At 37.8% G+C, this 18,741-nt stretch overlaps 1 protein-coding gene across 4 annotated transcripts in view; it reads right to left on the reverse strand.

Annotated features, from left to right (window-relative positions):
- Caprin1 (cell cycle associated protein 1) overlaps positions 1–18,741 on the reverse strand; it is a 38,508-nt gene that overhangs the window by 14,089 nt on the left and 5,678 nt on the right. For 3 of the 4 annotated variants that reach the window (XM_059261020.1, XM_059261021.1, XM_059261023.1), the window contains 9 exons: positions 9,631–9,693; positions 9,436–9,522; positions 5,285–5,523; positions 5,115–5,197; positions 3,950–4,087; positions 1,918–1,970; positions 1,747–1,833; positions 567–722; positions 376–484 (listed from right to left, as the gene is read on the reverse strand). In XM_059261020.1, the coding sequence (XP_059117003.1) occupies positions 376–484; positions 567–722; positions 1,747–1,833; positions 1,918–1,970; positions 3,950–4,087; positions 5,115–5,197; positions 5,285–5,523; positions 9,436–9,522; positions 9,631–9,693 (1,015 nt within the window). Of the gene's footprint in view, positions 1–375; positions 485–566; positions 723–1,746; positions 1,834–1,917; positions 1,971–3,949; positions 4,088–5,114; positions 5,198–5,284; positions 5,524–9,435; positions 9,523–9,630; positions 9,694–14,282; positions 14,349–18,741 lie in introns of those variants that run through there. The other variant, XM_059261022.1, reaches the window with a different exon arrangement.

The raw sequence follows: 18,741 nt of genomic DNA on the forward strand, positions 1-18,741 counted from the left end.
AATCACAGAACTAGTTATTAACTGTTTATAGGCTAACAGTTCTCATCAAATCAAAGAACTCAAAAGAAAGCATTAAAAAGGGCAAAATTATCTTTCAAAAACTCTGAAATTACTGGGTCTTAAATTTATTTCCTCTCATAAAAAAATCATTGCATGGTTAAAAGACAGACTTTGGAGGCTGATAAGATGGTTGAGGGTAAAAAAAGCAACTTGTCTCACCAAGCCAGATGACCTAAGTTTGTTCCTTGGAAGCCATAGAGGAGAGGTTGGGACTCCTGTAAGTTGTTCAGACAGCACATATATCCCACCACACATGCAAGCACATGCATGAACATACATTCTCTAAAAATGAACAATTTTTAAATCATTACTAACCTGGAGGGCAAACCAGTTGAGGCATTTCCATGTTTTGAGTAGGATTCATAGGTTGTGCTGATACAATGGCAGGATCAAGTGTCTGATTTTCAAAATCCAACATTGAATCCTACAAGTCAGGATATAATTGAATTACATCAAACAACATATTTAAAGTTACTGTTAACAGTGCCTTACTAAAATACACTTACCTGTATGAAATTATAGGGTCCCTGCATTTGTGCCATAAGATCTTGTACTCGCTGCCGTCTCACAAGTGGATCTGACTGAGCCACTGGAGTCAAAGAGTGGGGCTCTGGTACTGAAGGAGATGCAGCCTGAGGTTGCTGCTGGAGTGAGTTTACCACCTAAAATATGAGGAAAAAACCTCCAGTGTTTTCAAACATGTTTCTCAAAACATTAAATATGCAATCTACACTGTAATGAGGAAAACAAGCTTTACCCAAAAAAAAAGTAGGGCACACACAGATGGCTCTTGGATAAAAGCACTACCAGTCAAACCTAAGGACAGGAGTTCAATTCCCCAGAACCCACATGGTAGAAGGAATCAACTCCTGCAAATTGTTCTCTACCACCAACATGCAGCTCATGGTCCAAATAAACACTTCAGAGAAGTAGTAGTTTTTAAAAGGTTGTAGAGAGCACTGACTGCTCTTCCGGGGACCTGTGTCATCCCACCCCCCCCCCACTCCCCCAAAAAGAGGTTCCTCAAAAGGAACACAATAAAGTTAATGTTTTGGATTAATATATTGCTTCGTTTCTTAACTTAAAATTAGGATGTAGCGTTTTAGCTTACTTTTCAATCTATTTCGAACTACAGAGAAATATGAAGGGGACTGATGAACTAGAGATGAGGACCTAAAAGGGGCTTATGTCAGAGACTACATCAAGAAACAACAGAAATCCATAAAGTCTAGTAACAAAAACAGCTTCTAAAGTAAAGTTAAAGATGATGGCACTCTTTATAAGGTGGGAGCCTAGATTTTTCTACAACATGGTATCAAGAAACAAATAAGGGGCCTGGAGAGAGAGTTCCTCACTTAAGAGCACTGACTGCTTGCTCTTCCAGAGAACCAGGATTCAATTGCCAGAACCCACACGGTAGTTCACAACTTCTGGTTCAAGGGTTATCTGGTACCCATTTTTGGCTTTTGTATGACCTTGGGCACACATGGTGCACAAACATATACTCATGCAAAACTTTCTTATATATTAAACATAAATTTTAAAAAACGACATAATCAAAAGCAAAACCATGTATTTTGACAAATGTGTAAAAAATACAAAAAACACCTAATTTTTTTCTCAGGATATAAAAAAAAAAAGACTAATGTCAAAAGACATTAACCTTACAATACAAAGAACTCTTACCTCAACTGTTTCAACTGCCCACTCATCTACTTGCTCCTTCTCACTGCTGCTGAACTGTGTTTCTGCCATGAATTGCCTATTGACATACTGAAAAGAAAAGTCAACGTTTGAGATGTCTGTTTTAAAAACAGAAGAATAAAGGTAGTATTAAACTTTTTAAAGAAATGATACCTCTGTTGATTCAACCTCACTTTGCTCCGTGTATTCTTCTGTTGGTTCAGGTTCTAGAGTTAAAAAGGAAATAAAACAGAAGATATTTATTTAAGTCAATGAAATTATAATGGTAGAAACATGTTATATACTTATCTAAATCTACAGAATGTACAAGGAGCTAAGGGGGAGCCACATATAATTAGGTAATAACATATTAATTAGGTTTGTCTAATATAACAAATATACCTCTGATGCTGTAGTAAAAAAGTTATGCAGTTGTAAGGGAAAGAGTGATAGCAATTTAAGTTGTTTTTTAAGTATATGGATGTTTTGTCTACTTGTATGTCTGTGTATCATGCATGTGCAGTCCCCACAGAGGCCAGATGAGGGTGGTAGATCCCCTAACCTGGAGTGACAGACAGTTGTGAGCTATCCTATGGGTGCTTAGAATCAAACTCTGGTCCTCTGCAGGAAGAGTCAGTGTTCTTAAGTAGGGAGGCATCTCTCCATCCCATTTTATGTTCAATTTAACTGTGAACCTAAAACTGCTCTTAAGAAAAAGTCTGTTTGTATGTAAATGATATCAAAAAAAGGTAAGTTTGTTTTAATGTTATCAGTTCCACTTAAACTCTACAATACTTTATCATTATATAATCAAGGTGTCTGAATATATTAGTGATAAGTTCTTACATTTACTATTTTTACAGTCAGTAACTATATTTTTAAGTTACTTTATTCCAGGATGAATTACTTTAGCATTAACTGTAGTTTCTAGGACAAGCATATTGAAAATAAAAACCTTCTAGATTGGGCCTGGAGTAACATGCATGTATATACACCTCAAGACAGGGTCTCACTATGTATGTAGCTCTGGTTGTCCTGGAACTCCAGGTTGGCCTCGTACTCACAGAGATCCACCTGCCTTGAAACATGCCCAGCTTGGTGCACACCTTTAAACCCAGCACTCCGAGGCAGAGGCAGGCAGATATCTGGGAGTTCCAGACCAGTGGAAGCGATATACTAAGACTGTCTGAAGGAAGAAAAACAATAAAATCTTCTCCATCTGTTAGTAAAAGCAGAAAAACTAAAAACACAAAAGTCTGTCTTGCTGGGGTGGTGGCAGTGGCGCACACTTTTAATCCCAGCACTTAAGAGGCAAAAGCAGGTGGATCCCTGTGAGTTCAAGGCCAGCCTGTTCTACAAAGTGAGTTCCAGGACAATCAAGGCTACATAGAGAAACCCTGTCTCAAAAATCAGAAAGACAAAAATAAGTCCATCTCACCTATATTCCACCAATCAGCAGTCTTCCCTTCTGGTTAGACCTAATAGCACTTGGAGAGTGTTTACCATGTGCCTTACTGTTCTCACCCCTCACACACTGCACAATCTGCTAAATGGCAACTTGGAGTATTCAGTAATTACCCCAAGTTAGACAGCTGGTGTTCAAGTATGTTTTTACCTCAAGCAATCAAATTCTGAACTCATGCTTTAAACTACTCCAAAAATTGTGTAGTATAATACTCATCAACTTAAGAATTACCATAAAAGTACTCAGATTATCTAGCCACACTAGTGTTTCATTAAGATGCTAAACACAAACTGCAAAGAATCCCTTGCTGTTAAGTTTAGTTCAAGACCATGAGTTCTACACTTTCTCTGACCCTCCTTCTTAAAATTCACATTACTATTTTATGTTGGTATGGTTAAAAAAAAAACTGTACAAATCAGACAAAAATCTATCTGAAAATCCTTACAGCTGCCCCTAATCCATACTCCTTGTCCAACAATACCAAGTAGGTTTAACTGTGATCAAGGCCTGTAAGACAAATGATGGGCACTGAATATATCAGATTACTAAATGTATCTTGCCATGCTCCAAGTACATTTTAAAATCTAAGTATAGACATAACCATATATCTATATGTATTTTATAAACCTATATCTATATGTATAACCATATATCTATATGTATTTTATAAACCTATCTCAAAGGAAATGGAAAGTTAAGGCCAGAACCAATACTAAAACTACTATCTTCCCAAGTACTCACCAGCTTCAGCTACCTGGTCTTCCACTGCAGGTGCCGAGGCTGCCTCTTCCTCCTCACACAGCCCATTCTGGTGGTTGTGAGTGCTGTCAAAGTAGTTTGACTGAAAAACACGCTCAACAATTTCCTTTAGGGCTTTATCTTTAAAAAAAAAAAAAAAAAAAAAAAAATTACAGTGTTATTGTCTGACAATACCAGATTTGAAAAGAAATACTTAATATTCTACAAAATAGCAAGAAAAATTATCTGTTAGTAAAATACACACAAATACATAAATTATAGCATGATAGGAAGGAAACAGGAACCTACTTACATTATTAAGTAAGCAAGTAAAGAGGGAATAAAGCTGAGATTATTCATTCAATAAGCATTTCTGTAGCACATACTCTGTGTGTGTGTGTGTGTGTTAGGCATGTTCTTGGCACTGGAGAAATGGCTCAGAGATTAAGAAAGAGTACTTACTTGCTGCTCTTGCAAAGGACCTACATTTAACATGGGTTGGTTCACAAACATCTAAATGCCAAAACCAAGGGATCTGACGCTCTCTTATAACCATCTCAGAAACCTGAACTTACATGCATACTATACAGACACACACTCACACAATTAAAAATCAATCTTTTATTTTTTTTTGGGGGGGGAGGGGAGGTCAAGACAGGGTTTCCTCTGTGTAGCCCTGGTTGTCCTGGAACTTGCTTTGTAAACCAGGCTGTCCTCGAACTCACAGGAATCCGCCTGCCTCTGCCTCCCCAAGTGCTGGGATTAAAGGCATAAGAACCACACCCAGTGCACACTAATTTTATAATCTAATGGGTCATCAAAACATAAAAATGACAAAATTCCATGATGTAAAGTAACAGATTTGGACCTAGTCAAGGTGAGACTACTAAAGCTTTCCTGGTATAACTGAGCAAGAGCTAACATAGATGTTAAATATCTAGAAGGGAAGCATTTCATGGCAGAAGAAAAGCAATTTACAAATCTTGCCCAATGAAAGGTGTCGAATACAAGAAACAAAAGATGTCACTGAAGCATGCTAAAAAAAAAAAAAGTGCAAAAAAAAACCCTAAATGTAAATTGTTACTCATACACTAGTAAAATGTCTTCAACATTAAATAGAAAAACTTAAAGAGTCCTAGCTACACAATCAGAATTATCTAATACTCACAGGTTGTTCCACATACAGGCTTTTCTTTCCCTTCCAGCAAGTCCCACAAGTGAATGGAGGCATGCTCATACTGCTCATTTAACCTTGCAATAACAAAGAACACATTAAACACCTTCCAATTGTCAATTAGAGCAACACCTCTAAGATTCTGTTACCAGATCCCACCATACCTTAAACTCATGTCCCGCTCGGGGTCCACTAACTTGTAGAATTCATCTAATAAGGACAGTTCCTCTTCAGACAGTATTGGCACTCCGTTCACACCTTGTTTCAGATCAGCTCTCACTTCATCATCTCCCAGCTTATCCAATACATACTGTAACTCAAGAACAGTTTTTAAGCGCTTCTGTTCCGCTTCTTCTCTCATAAGCTGTTCCCGACGAGCTGTCTTCTTTATTGTTTTCTGAATCTGCCAAAGAACATAAACATGAGACATCAGAATTCCAACTTAAGTACCTTCTACTAACTTGTAAGAACAATCCAAAAATCCACCACTTCCTCCTTGCTGCAAACAATCATTGATGGTATGAGAAATGAATTTCAGTATTTGAAAAGCAGTAAATAAAATTCAGTCTTTATGAACTGGGAAAAAAAATACTGACAGAGAAAAATATACTGCATAAGTTAGATAAAGTATGAAGTATTTTTTTTTTTCACTTCCCCCGTCCTTCCCTTGAAAGGATAAAGGACTGCATCAAAGTCAAGTATTTCTCTCCTCTCTATCATGTTTAGCATCAGCTTAGGGATAGAGAAAGGTAAAGTTCTTTCAAGAGTCACGGCACTGTTTTCCTTCACTCTTCCCTACCATCTCAAGCGTCACTAACTGAACTGACATGGGAAAAAACAAAACAGAGATATACATACAGACCTATAATTTGAGGATTGCAAAGTTGGCTTGGAGGGGGTCAAAGAGCACCAGCTACTCTTCTAGAGGACCCAGGTTCGATTCCCAGCACCCATAGATCACACAACCACCACTCACTCCAGTTCTAGGGAATCTGAGCACTCTTCTGGTCTCCAAAGATACTGCACACATATAGTACAGATATATTTAACAAGCAAAATACTCATAAAACAATTTTTAAAAAAAAATTTTAAAACTTAGAAGAATGTAAGAATAATGAAGATTGCAATAACAAGATAATTTATATTGGCAGCAAAGGAAATAAATGTTTTATCACAGCAATAAATGAAAAGTAAATATACAGTATATGTATATAAGATGTAAGTTAGGATGGGCAAGTAAGCTTACAAGGTGAAAATGCCGTCTATTGAAATGGATGAGCTTTTCAATGTTGGGAGCAGTTTAAATGAGGAAGGTCTTTCAAAGGTAGCTGGAGGCAGAAAACAGGAAGAGAAGTAGGAATGTGAAAAAAAGAAAAAAAAAAACACCCTAAAGAAATAACTGTCCAAGTGTGCATATGTATGTACACATGTGTAAACACATGCACACACACACACATACACACACACACTCCTGGAGGCCAGAGGAACTCAGGCCTCCTTTCTGAGGTGCCATCCACTTTGTTTGTTTTAAGATAGGGTCTCTCTCTGGCCTGGTGCTGCTCACCAAGTAGGATAGGCTGGCTGGATAGCAGGCCTCAGGGATCTGCCTGTCTTCACTTTTCTTGTTCTGAGATTAGAAGCAAGTACTAGCATGCCTGGCCTGTACATGGGTTCTTGGGATCTAACTCAGGTCCTCCCTTTACCAACTCAGCTCCCTAGCCCAAAGGTTTCTTTTATAACAATAATGTTGATGAAATATAAACTCAAGTAGGGCAAGTGTGAGCAAGAAAAGATAGATGAGAGAGGCTAATGCTACTCTTTGTAGATACAAAATAAAAAACATAGTCTAATAATTGTAAAAAGCTGTATCAAATGATCAGAGTAAATTAACTGCATAGCATCTTTTTAAAAATAAACTATGTTTAGAAAAGGAAGGGTCAGGGAGAAAAATGGTACATCGAGCTTAAAGTTCTGACCTAAACAAGTATAATATCTTCCACTTAGTTACTACAGTTTCTTTGTAACCCCTACACCCTGTATTCATGTGTTCGAAATGTAAAGACCTAAGTTCAAATGCTGAGAGGTAGTATTTGACCAATTACTTCGGTCCTAAGAACACCACCCTGATGAACTGGTAAATGTTGCCATGAAAAAGGCTATGAAAGTTAAGATCACACTCTTTTTCTTCCCTCTTCTGTCTTGTGACACACAATTCTAAAGACCTCACGAGATGTCAATATCATGCAAATCTTGGGATTCCAGTGTCTCAAACTGAGAAATATTATTTTTATTCTTTACAGACTGCCCAATCTTTGATATTCTATTAAAAAGGCACTGTGGTTTGAATAAGAATGGTCCCCACAGGCTCATATATTTGAATGCTTAATCATTAGGGAGTGGCAATATTTGAGGATTAGGGAGTATGGTCTTATTGGAGTAGGTGTGGCCTTACTGGAGGAAGTGTCACTGGAGGTGGGCTTTAAGGTTTCAAAAGCCCAAGCCAGACCCAGTTTTCTATCACCCTCTATGGATACAGATGTAGAGCTCTCAAATACTTTTCCAGCACCATGTCTGCCCATGTACCAGCATGACAACAGACTAAACCCCTATAACTGAAATCAAGTCCCCAATTAAATGCTTTCTTTGATAAGAGGTGCTTGGTCATGGTGTCTTTACAGCAAAAGAACAATGACTAAGACGGGCATAAAACAAACTAAGGTTAAAAAATTGGTTAAAAAATTCAATTATCACTAGTCAGTGGTAGCGTAAGCCTTTAATCCCAGCACTCAGGAGGCAGAGGCAAGCGGATCTCTGTAGTTTGAAGCCAGCCTGGTCTACAGAGCAAGCTCCAGGACAGCCAGGGCTACACAGAGAAATCCCCCCCCAAAAAAATTCAATTATCTTTTCTCTTTTTTTTTTAGGCAAATTACTAAAATATACCTCTGTACTCAATTATAAAATATGACAATAACACTGAGTGCTTGGAATATATTATGTATCACACACTCATAAAGAGTTTTATAAAAGGGTACATTACTATTTTATAGATTAAAAAACTGAGGTGTTGAGATGGCCTTGTCTATCTGTCTGTCTCTCTCTTCTCTGCTTCCACCCTACTAGCTCTATTTTTCTGTGAAACTTTTAATATAGGAACAACAAAATTAAATAACTTGGCCAAAGTTATACAATTACTAAAAAAAAAAAAAAAAAAAAAAAAAAAAAGAGGCAATCAGGACTCAACCAAGGTGAATCTCATTCCTGAGTAAGTAATCTGAGCTCTGAAGTCTCCTAAATCATGTGAGAATTGTCTCTCATTATGTAGAAGACTTTTCATTTACCAAATGAAAACTAACCTGGTATTTCCCATGTGTATTATTTTTTAATTAGCACACAAAATAACAGGTTTCTTTCTGGTATTTTTCATTCATACTTAGTTTTGACTGATCTTCCCTCACATCTGTCTCTCCCCTCCATAGATGGCCCCTACCCCTGCTTGCATTTTTCCAATCCCCATTATTCCTCCACCCTTCTATTTTCATGTCATGTGTTCTATTACTCTTCCCAAAACGCTTCCTTAGAGCCTTTCTTTAAAACTCCTTATAGGACCCATCACAGTCTCCTGGTCTCTATCAGAACCCACTCACTCCTACATAAATACATACATATATATATATATATATATATATATATCAACTATAAGTTAAAGTCCACTCATGAGAAAGAACATGCTGTATATTTTTGCCTTTCTGAGCTTGAGTGACTTCATTTAATGATTTCCAAGTTCCACACTTTTTCTTCAAATTTCACAATTTCATGACCCAAATATTCCCATATTATTAGCCATTCCTCAAATAAGCTGACATTCATTCAGAATGTTCCTCAGTCTCAAAAAATTATTTGACTTTGTTTGTATTTAATTTTTGTTCTATTACCAAAGGCTTTTGTCATATGAACAGTTATCTAAGGAAAACTTACCCTTCTGTTGGATCAAGAGCTAAGAGCAGTAAATGTATCAGTCTGTCACTAAGGACACTGATGAAATGAATATATGTCTGTATAGAATTAAAGGAATATATGGAAAATCAACTTTAAAGCAGCTGAGATCTTCCATGTAATTATGCTTATCCTATCTTTAACTCAGTCCTTTTCAAAAAGTGTTTCCCGTTACACAAAATTGGCAAATATATAGGATATAACTGAATCCAATCTCCACACCTGGCAAAGGGCTTATCAACAGTAGTGAAGGGACTAACCCCAAATAACCAAGCTTCCACTAACTTCATTTTTAGTATTTTATACATTATCTTTTACTTACATCTTGACTTAATGCCATGAAACTCCTCTGTAATTCCTTTGCAAACTCCAAATTATTTGTAACTTCCTGGTATTTAGATACAGCATCCTAAAATGACAAAAACAGAACCCGTTTTTACTAGAAACACAAGCACAGAATTTTCCTTTACAATACTGAGCACTGAGCCTTTACTGAGTAAGACATGGACATCTTTACCAGCTGATCTTGATTGAGCCTTTCTCCTTTGTTCATTCGTTCCTGGTAATCATCAAGTTTACCCTACATCAAAGAAAGAAAGAATAAATTCAGTTTAACCATGCCAACATGAGAAAACCTAACCAATATTCAAAGCCTACTTCAAATTTTGTCTTAATTTTCAGATATACTACAGCTTAACTATATTCATCTAACTAAAGTTTAACAGTAAACTAAGAAATAAATTTAAATATTGACCATTGCTGAATCACAGACATCAAATACTAGTACATAAGCCAACAAAATACTGCTTACTTTGGTACTAAAAAACAGATGCCATCATCACTCAGACATGAGGGTCATGGGATGATTAAGATACTTTTCTACTCAACTGTGCATACTGGACATATAAGCTAAAATTCTGTGCTTCTGTCTGTCCTTCCAGCCTTCAACGCATTCATGGTAAATAGATGGCATAAAGTCTATTTTCCTGAATGAATTCAGAAGTGTATTTGTTCTATTTTACCTTAAATAACATGAAGCTACCATTTCAGCTACAGTCCATACACTGTAACCACTGTGCTGCTTCTATGAAACTGAATAGGGTTTCAACAACCCTGTCACTTGATATTATCTTTTTATGTAAAGATGAAAACTTAGCCAGGCATAGTTTCACATGCCTTTAGTCCTAGCACTTGGGAAGCAGGAGGATCTCTGAGCTTGAGGCCATCCTGGTCTACACAGTCAGTTCTAGGACAGTCAAAGCTACATAAAGAGACCCTGTCTGGAAAACAAAAAAATAGAAAACAGAAAACTTAAAAGATTTCCCAGGCTTAGGCTTTAAAGACTCCCCCTCACAAAAGATTCAGACAATGAAACAGTGTCAGCAAGTCAATCAACTACTGTTAAGAACTAGGATAAACAGAAATCTAACTTAAAGGAAAAGTATTTCAAATAAGTATATCACATACAGTTCCTTGACAATAATTTCTTCTTTTTCTCTTACACTTTTTTTCATTTTTATTTGTATTTTATGCCTGGGTGTATTGTCTCTATGTGTCTACGCAGTACCCACAGGGGCCAGTGGAGGGCATCAATCCCCTAGGACTGGAGTTACAGAAGTTGTGTGCCTCCATGTCGGTGCTGGGAATTGCCCAAACCATATTACCTTGAGAGCCACCAGTTTTAAAGAGGATTGCTACATACAACAATGCATTCACTGTGAGGGAAGAGGTGCATAAGCCACACACAATCTCAAGAACCTCCATGAGGTTTTCAAAAGGCAGACCACAGTTCTTTGGTCACAAATTCCTCAAATTACTAAATTAAAATAAAATATATTTTTTTTCTTAGTAAAACAAATGAAGCCACTATAATAGTTTCTTCTTAGCATTGCATGGGTCATTTTGTAACTGTAATACTTTCTACATTTAGATATAAAAGTAACCTCAAGGGACTAGTCATCTTATCAGCATATATAATATAGAATCACTGCTAAAACAAAATTTTACCAGCATGGAAAGATGAGCGAGAAAGGAACTCTGTTCACTATTACATACAACCAAATCTCTACAAAGCAAAGCCTCTGTAGTTCTAAGTCAGTGATTTCTGAAGCATAGCCCTCAAACAAGCAACATCAGGCAGGGAAACTTACAAACACAAAATCTTGACACTGGGTTCCAGCAATCTGCATTTTATCATGCCCTTTGTGATACTGTGCATAGCTAAGTTTGAGACCCATATAGGCCAAACACAAAGTAATTCCCTTGTAATAGTAAGTCCAGTAGAGCCCAGAAATTTTAATTTATAGAAACAAGTTGCTTAAAGGTTCAACTATAAATAATTCAAAAAAGTTGATTTGGTTTCTAGACCAACTTATAATCTTACCCAGCAACTACTGGGTAAGGAAAAAAAAATCCGCTCATGATCTGAATACTTGTTAAGATTTGCACCTGATACCCATGACCACATGAAGTGCACTTTTGATGGAAAGTTAAAATCTCAGGATACAGTATTAATGAACCTCTATAGATGAGTTTTCCCCAAATGGACTTATGATCCATATGTACCAGAACCAGTACCAAGGATGAAGTGAGATCTCAACAGCATCTGAAGTGGACATGGAATAATGGAGTCAGTGTGGTTTCAAAAACCATTAGGGTTCTGAGAACAAAAAGGGAGGATGGAGAACAAACAAACAAACAAACAATTGTGCACCTGAAATCCCTCCCCAAGGCTCACGCCGTGATCCAATGCAGGGGTGTTCTGAGACAAGAATTGTGGAAGTGACTAGATGGTATTAATTAATTCTCACCAATGAAGTGATCTAGATAGGTTAGTGTCTCGTCCCCAGTCCTTTCCTCCTTTCTGCTTCCCAAGCAGCTTTGTTCCATACTGTGTTTCTGCATTCAGATGAAGACAGGTAAATCTGTCTGTCTCCAAGTTGATTTTTTTTTCAGGTATTTTATCATAACCACGGAAAGCTTACTCATTGAATTACCACCTTCTGAGAAGTAGTGCTTCTGTTAAATCCTGGTCATAAACTAAAGCCCCAGCAGTTAAAAGCGGTTTATGATTTAATTCAGTAATGAATTCAAAAATTTGTACTAGACAGAAAGCCTCAACAGCCTACTGCTATTTCACAGAATAAAAATAGCTTGCCATGCTAGTAAAGTTAACTGCTAAGTAGCCTTTAGTGAAGGAAAGTGGTACAGTTCTCCCACTGCACAATACCACCAGTCACCTTATCTTTAAACAGACTAGAAACAAATGACACTATCTTAAGACTTGCGCTCTGATTTTTTACTTCCAATTCAAATTAAGTTCAACTAGAAATTTATCGATTGGGGTTTAAATTTCACATTATAAAGTAAGTAAATAAATGTAGGAGGACTGGTTATACTACCAAGTCAAACATAAAACAAGGGGGCAAAGATAAAAGGCAGGAGACAGATTTGTTCTTTCCTGCCTCCAGAACATGGCCATCTAACAGTGACTAAAAACAACTGGTCATCCTAAGCACAAAACGGGGAAATCCTTCCTTCCCTGCAAAACAGAACTATACTCACAGCATAAAAAGGTATGTATCTTCATCAGAAAGCCTACCACAATAGTAATTAGCACTAATCTGCCCTTCATGTCTTGAAACACCAATTGTAAAATTCAAGTTAGGGTTTTTTTTTTCCCCAACTACTACATATCGTAAAACATATTAAAATTTTCATTGATAGTACCATATGAGGAAGATAAAAACCAGAGCATTTCCCAAAATAACAAACCTTTTAAAAGAAACCATGCAATAGAAATCTGACTATATTCAAAAGTGGAAGACTTTAGCCATGTTAGAGAAATAACTGCACCAAATGCTAGTCTGTCACTTTCTAAGTCTAGTTTCCTTGTTCTCTCAAAAGCCAGCAGTACTATGTGAAATTCTGACTTAACTATCAGAAAGCTAGCTAACCTTATCAGTGAGGCACTGCTATCAATCATACTTCACCTAATTGTAAACTAAAAGACAGAGGTAAAATAACTTGCCATAATAAATCCCAGAAAAATCACGTCTCCCTCAACATCTTTTAGATCACTGCATTCCAGGTACTCTATTTCACTTCTGCCTTTGCCTCTACTGTTGCTCTCTTTTCTCCCTGAGATTATGATGAGCAGCTGTGCGTCTTCAACTTCCATCCTTCCCAGAGTTCTATATCACCTTCAAAGTCCCTTTACTGACGGAGGTATCTGTGACAGATGTACTCCCAAACTTTTCTATTATAATCAACAATTCCCACTAAAGAAACGATCTTTAATTTTTTTAAACTTATCTGTTTTTTCTTATGAGTGTTTGTATGCATGTATGCATGTATACCATATGCAGACCTGGTGCAATGAGGTCGGAAGAGGGACTCAGCTCCCCGGGAACTGGTAGAATAAGAATTACGAATGGTAGTGAGCCACCATGTGTACCCTGGAAATTGAACATGGTTCCTCTGCAAGAGCAACACATGCTCTTAATTGCTGAGCCACCCCAAAGAAAACATTTTTCTCCCGAGACAGGGTTTCTCTATGTAGTTTTGGTACCTGTCCTGGATCTCGCTCTGTAGACCAGGCTGGCCTCGAACTCACAGAGATACACCTGGCTCTCGCCTCCCGAGTGCTGGGATTAAAGGCGTGCACCACCACTGCCCAGCAAGAAAACATTTTTAATTATGCATTTTCAAAGAAACCCAGATGTGAAACTCCAAAAATATTAAAATTACTCAGTTATAACCAGTCCCAGGAAAAACTAGGTAACTCCTGTTCTTAACTAATGAGACCCTAACCTAACACAGATTCTTTTAAAGTAAAGCCTAAAGTAAAAGGGCACCTAGCTATATTTTATGTTCCCAAGCCAAATAAATCTAGTAATACCTTTAAAACCCCATAAATCCAGACACAGAAAGGTAAAGACTTCTCTTCCTTTTAACTTTCCATATTCATTAGTGACTTCTCTAGATATTATTTCAAGTTACTAATGCCTCCATTCCCCACATATCACCTAGAGACATGCCACTTCTCACTGTCTAAGCAATGGGCAGTTAACTTCCTAGTCACTCTCCACTGAGAATTAGTAACTGGTAAAATTCATAAAAGCAGCAAAAATTGTCAGTTTTTCAGAGAATAGTGGAGAAAACACGTACAACTCAGAAGATCTGTAACAGTTCTCTTCAAATGCTGAAGGCCTGTTCGTGTAGCATTAGTCTGCCCTAAACAAAAAAGTATTAAGAGTGTAAGAGGAAGATATTTCTTGGTATTTTATTAGATGTTATCTAATCTCATTCTATTTTTTTTCAAACAGGTTATATATACAAAAGTTTTACTTCACAATTTAAAAAGATAATCCTGTACAACTCTTACTCACTGTCCATGCAGAAATGGAAGCAACTGACACTGGTGGTAAAAAAAAAGAAAGAAAGAAAGGAAGGAAGGAAGGAAGGAAGGAAGGAAGAAGGAAGGAAGGAAGGAAGGAAGGAAGGAAAGAAAGAAAGAAAGAAAGAAAGAAGAAAGAAAAAGAAAGAAGATAATGTATTGTCAGAGTTCCAACACCATCTCCTTTGATCACTCTTACAAAATCTGAACTTTGGGGCTAGAGATGAAGCACACTGAAGATTAAGTGTGCTTTTGCCTGGTGTGTCAAAGGCCCCGAGTTCGATCCTAAAAGAAGTTAAAAGTTGAAAGTTGAAAAAAATAATGATCACACGTTTGTGTTGGGGTTTTTTAAAGGGCTTAGAACTATTAGTTGCTTTGTTTCACAGAGCTACTCAAAAGACAAATCTACAACTTAAGAACACAGCAGCAGGCTGGCCTCAGACTCAAAGACCCACCCATGTGCTGGGATTAAAGGAGCGCACCACCACTATGTGCAGCAAGGTTTTTTAATTTCTATGTTGGAATAAGAATACTATAAGAAATGCATTGTCTAATAATTCACAATGGTTCTAATGCCAAGAGTTACCTTTGTCCTCCGTACTAAAACTACTGACAAAATCCTGCTTACCAAAATTTTCTAATTGTCTACTCATCAATCCTGCCCACGTGAAAATAAAAATTCAAGCTCACTTTAAAAAAAGAAAGAAAAGCTGGACAGCAGTGGCACACACCATTAATCCCAGCACTCAAGGAGGCAGAGCCAGGCAGATCTCTGTTTGAGGCCAACCTGGTCTACAGAGCAAGATCCAGGACAAGCACCAAAAAACTACAGAGAAACCTAGTCTCGAAAAACAAAAGCCAAAAAAAAAAAAAAAAAAAAAAAAAAATCAATGCAAGTAAATAAGTGTTTTCCACTCATGGATTAATCTAGTTTAATGGATTTTTCCCTTCAATTTTAAGGGTTTTGTTAATGATGATGCAAATATTTATAGGTAATGATTTAGTCAAAGTATGAAACAGTCCTATTTAGCACATATAATGTGTGGAGGAACAGCAGAATGGTTTACTAATGATCTTTACCTTCAATAAGGTAACCAACTTTAAAAAACTTTAGATGGCTGGGCAGTGGTGTCACACATCTTTAATCTCAGCACTTGGCAGGCAGAGGCAAAGCAGACCTTTGTGAGTTTGAGGCCAGCCAGCCTGGTCTACAGAGCTAGTTCTAGGACAGCCAGGGCTACACAGAGAAACTGTCTCAATAAACAAAAACCTTAAGGTGAAGAACCAAGAGCAGTATACAAAGAAGGTCCCAAGTAACAAGGCTAAAGGAAACAGTCTTTAGCAGCCTGATCAACAATCACACTTTACCCTTTCCTCAGGAATTATGAATTTTAAGAAACTTGATTTTTTATTTTGTATTCATTGGTGTTTTGCCTGCAAGTATGTCTGTATGAGAGTGTCAGAGCCTCTGGAACTGGAGTTACAGTTGTGATCTGCCACATAGGTGCTAGGAATTGAGCCCAGTCCTCTGGAATAGTAAGTAGCCAGTGCTCTTAACATTAATTCTCCTACCCAGATAAGCATGAATTTTGAACTCTACCCAGGGAAGTCTCTGTCTCCCATCCTTTTCTACACGTACTCTGGTAAGAGCACTGGCATAGCTGGTGGGAAAAGCAAGCTGAAGCCAGGTAACTTTGGGCTGAATTTTGCTTGTTTCACTTCTCACTCCTTAACGGTATGCCCACTGTGTACGGAGGACTGACATCAATTACTAAGACACTCAGTTGCTGGAACCTAAGAACTGAGATGAAAAGTTGTCATCTGCTCCTCAAATGTTCCTGGTTTACATTTCAAGATTGAGACTGGCCGGGCGGTGGTGGCGCACGCCTTTAATCCCAGCACTCGGGAGGCAGAGCCAGGCGGATCTCTGTGAGTTCGAGGCCAGCCTGGTCTCCAAAGTGAGTTCCAGGAAAGGTGCAAAGCTACACAGTGAAACCCCGTCTCGAAAAACAAAAACAAAATCAAGATTGAGACTGGCAAATAAATAAATACCCATGCCTACCAAGATAAAGAACACTTAAAGGTTTTTAAGAGTTTAATTTCAACTGGGCATGTGGCACATACCTGTATCCCTAGCACTTGAAACAGAGACAGCAAGAGGGGCAAAAATTTAAGGTCATCCTTCTACAGTGCAAAGGAGACCAGCCCTGACTATATTAAATCATTTGCAAAGATCTGGAAAATGGCTGAGTCAGTAAAGGCACATGCCACCAAAACTAATGACCTGAGTTCCATCACAGGACCCTCACAGGGAAAGAAAACCACCCCCAGAAGTTGTTCTGCGACCTCCACAAGCACACTGTGATATGTGTGCTCTAGAGTATGGGTGTGTACACATACAAATAAACTCCATTTAAAATTTTTGATGTTTGATTTAATTACAATAATGCCCCAATACCTGACATTGCTTATGTTCACACCCCTTATTTGGACAAATTTACAAAGCTCAGCAACTTAACATTAATAAAAGTCTAACAACAAAGAAAAGCTATTTTCTTGCATACTAGACTTTTCATCTGTTATTTTGCTTTTTGAGACTAGGACTATGCAGCCCTGAATGTTCTAGAGCTCACTATGCAGACCAGGGTAGCCTTGAACTCAGAGCTCTACCTACCTCTGCCTCAGAAGCGCTGGAATTAAAGGCATATGCCACTACATCCAGCTGCATGTTGGCCTTTAAAACAGTAACTAGGAGCCGGGCGGTGGTGGCGCACGCCTTTAATCCCAGCACTCGGAGGCAGAGCCAGGCGGATCTCTGTGAGTTCGAGGCCAGCCTGGGCTACCAAGTGAGTTCCAGGAAAGGCGCAAAGCTACACAGAGAAACCCTGTCTCGAAAAACCAAAAAAAAAAAAAAAAAACAGTAACTAGGGACTAGAGAAATGGCTCAGCAGTTAAGAAAGCTTTCTACTCTTGCAGGACCCAGATTTGGTTGCCAGCACCCACATAGCAACTCACAACCACATAAATACTCAAATACACTCAAGCACAAACATTAAATAAACTAGAAAAAGAATCTTAGCACAATTCACGTTGGCTGTGAAAACTGCCAGGGACAACATTAAAATACACACATACATACAAACATACATACATACATACATACATACATACAGCCCAATTCAGTGGTGCACACCTTTAAGCCCAGCACTTGGAAGTTGAAGGCAGATCTGAGGATAGCCTAGTCTACATAGCAAGTTACTGATCTACATAGCAAGTTCCAGGACAGCCACAGCTACACAGTGAGACCCTGACTCAAAAAGGAGAAGGGGGCCATTGAAGAGGTGGTTCAACTGTTAAGAGAACTTTGCTGCTCTTGAGAAAGATACCGTTCCATTCCCAGCACCCACATGGCAGATCATCACAACCATCTGTAATTCCAGTTCCTCAGCAGACATTATACAAACATGGTACATTTAAATACATTAAGGCAAACATTCACGCTCATAAAATAAACTTTAAAATGTTTTAAAGAGGGCGGTGGTGCCACATGCCTTTAATCCCAGCACTCGGGAGGCAGAGGCAGGCAGATCTCTGTGCTCGAAGATGTCTTGAGTTCGAAGCCAGCCTGGGCTACAGGGTGAGTTCCAGGAAAGGCGCAAAGCTACACAAAGAAACCCTGACTCGAAAAACAAACAAACCAACAAAAAAAAATGTTTTAAAGAATTTGAAGCAAAAGGGCTAAATTTAGTTCTGCAGAGTAATTAATATGAACAATTACACTTAGGTTGAACATCATTACAAATTCTAACTATCCCAATAAATATTAAATCACCCATTCAGACCTGGGTCATTTTATAGAAGCATTTCTATTTGCTTCTCTATAAGATGAATTGGACTGAATTCTAAGGTGGCTTTAAGAAGGTGTAAGGTTCTGTAACAACATGGTAAAAAATTTAAAGTTAATTAGTCATAACAAAATGCTTTTACCAACTAAATACTTTACTAATTTTCTGAAAAAATGAGACAGTACTAATCTTCATCTAGCCCTAAATATAGATTTAGTAATTATTTACTTAAAATTTTAACAAACTATACAGTTTTTTTCTTTCACTCCTTCAAGACAGGGTCTCATATGTAGTTCTGGCTGTCCTGGAACTCACTATGTAGACCAGGCTGGCCTCGGCTCCACAATTTATATTCTTAATCTGTATTTAACACAAAATGTATTCT

This window comes from Peromyscus eremicus, chromosome 4 (genome assembly GCF_949786415.1).
Source record: "Peromyscus eremicus chromosome 4, PerEre_H2_v1, whole genome shotgun sequence".
In the NCBI taxonomy this organism is placed as follows: domain Eukaryota; kingdom Metazoa; phylum Chordata; class Mammalia; order Rodentia; family Cricetidae; genus Peromyscus; species Peromyscus eremicus.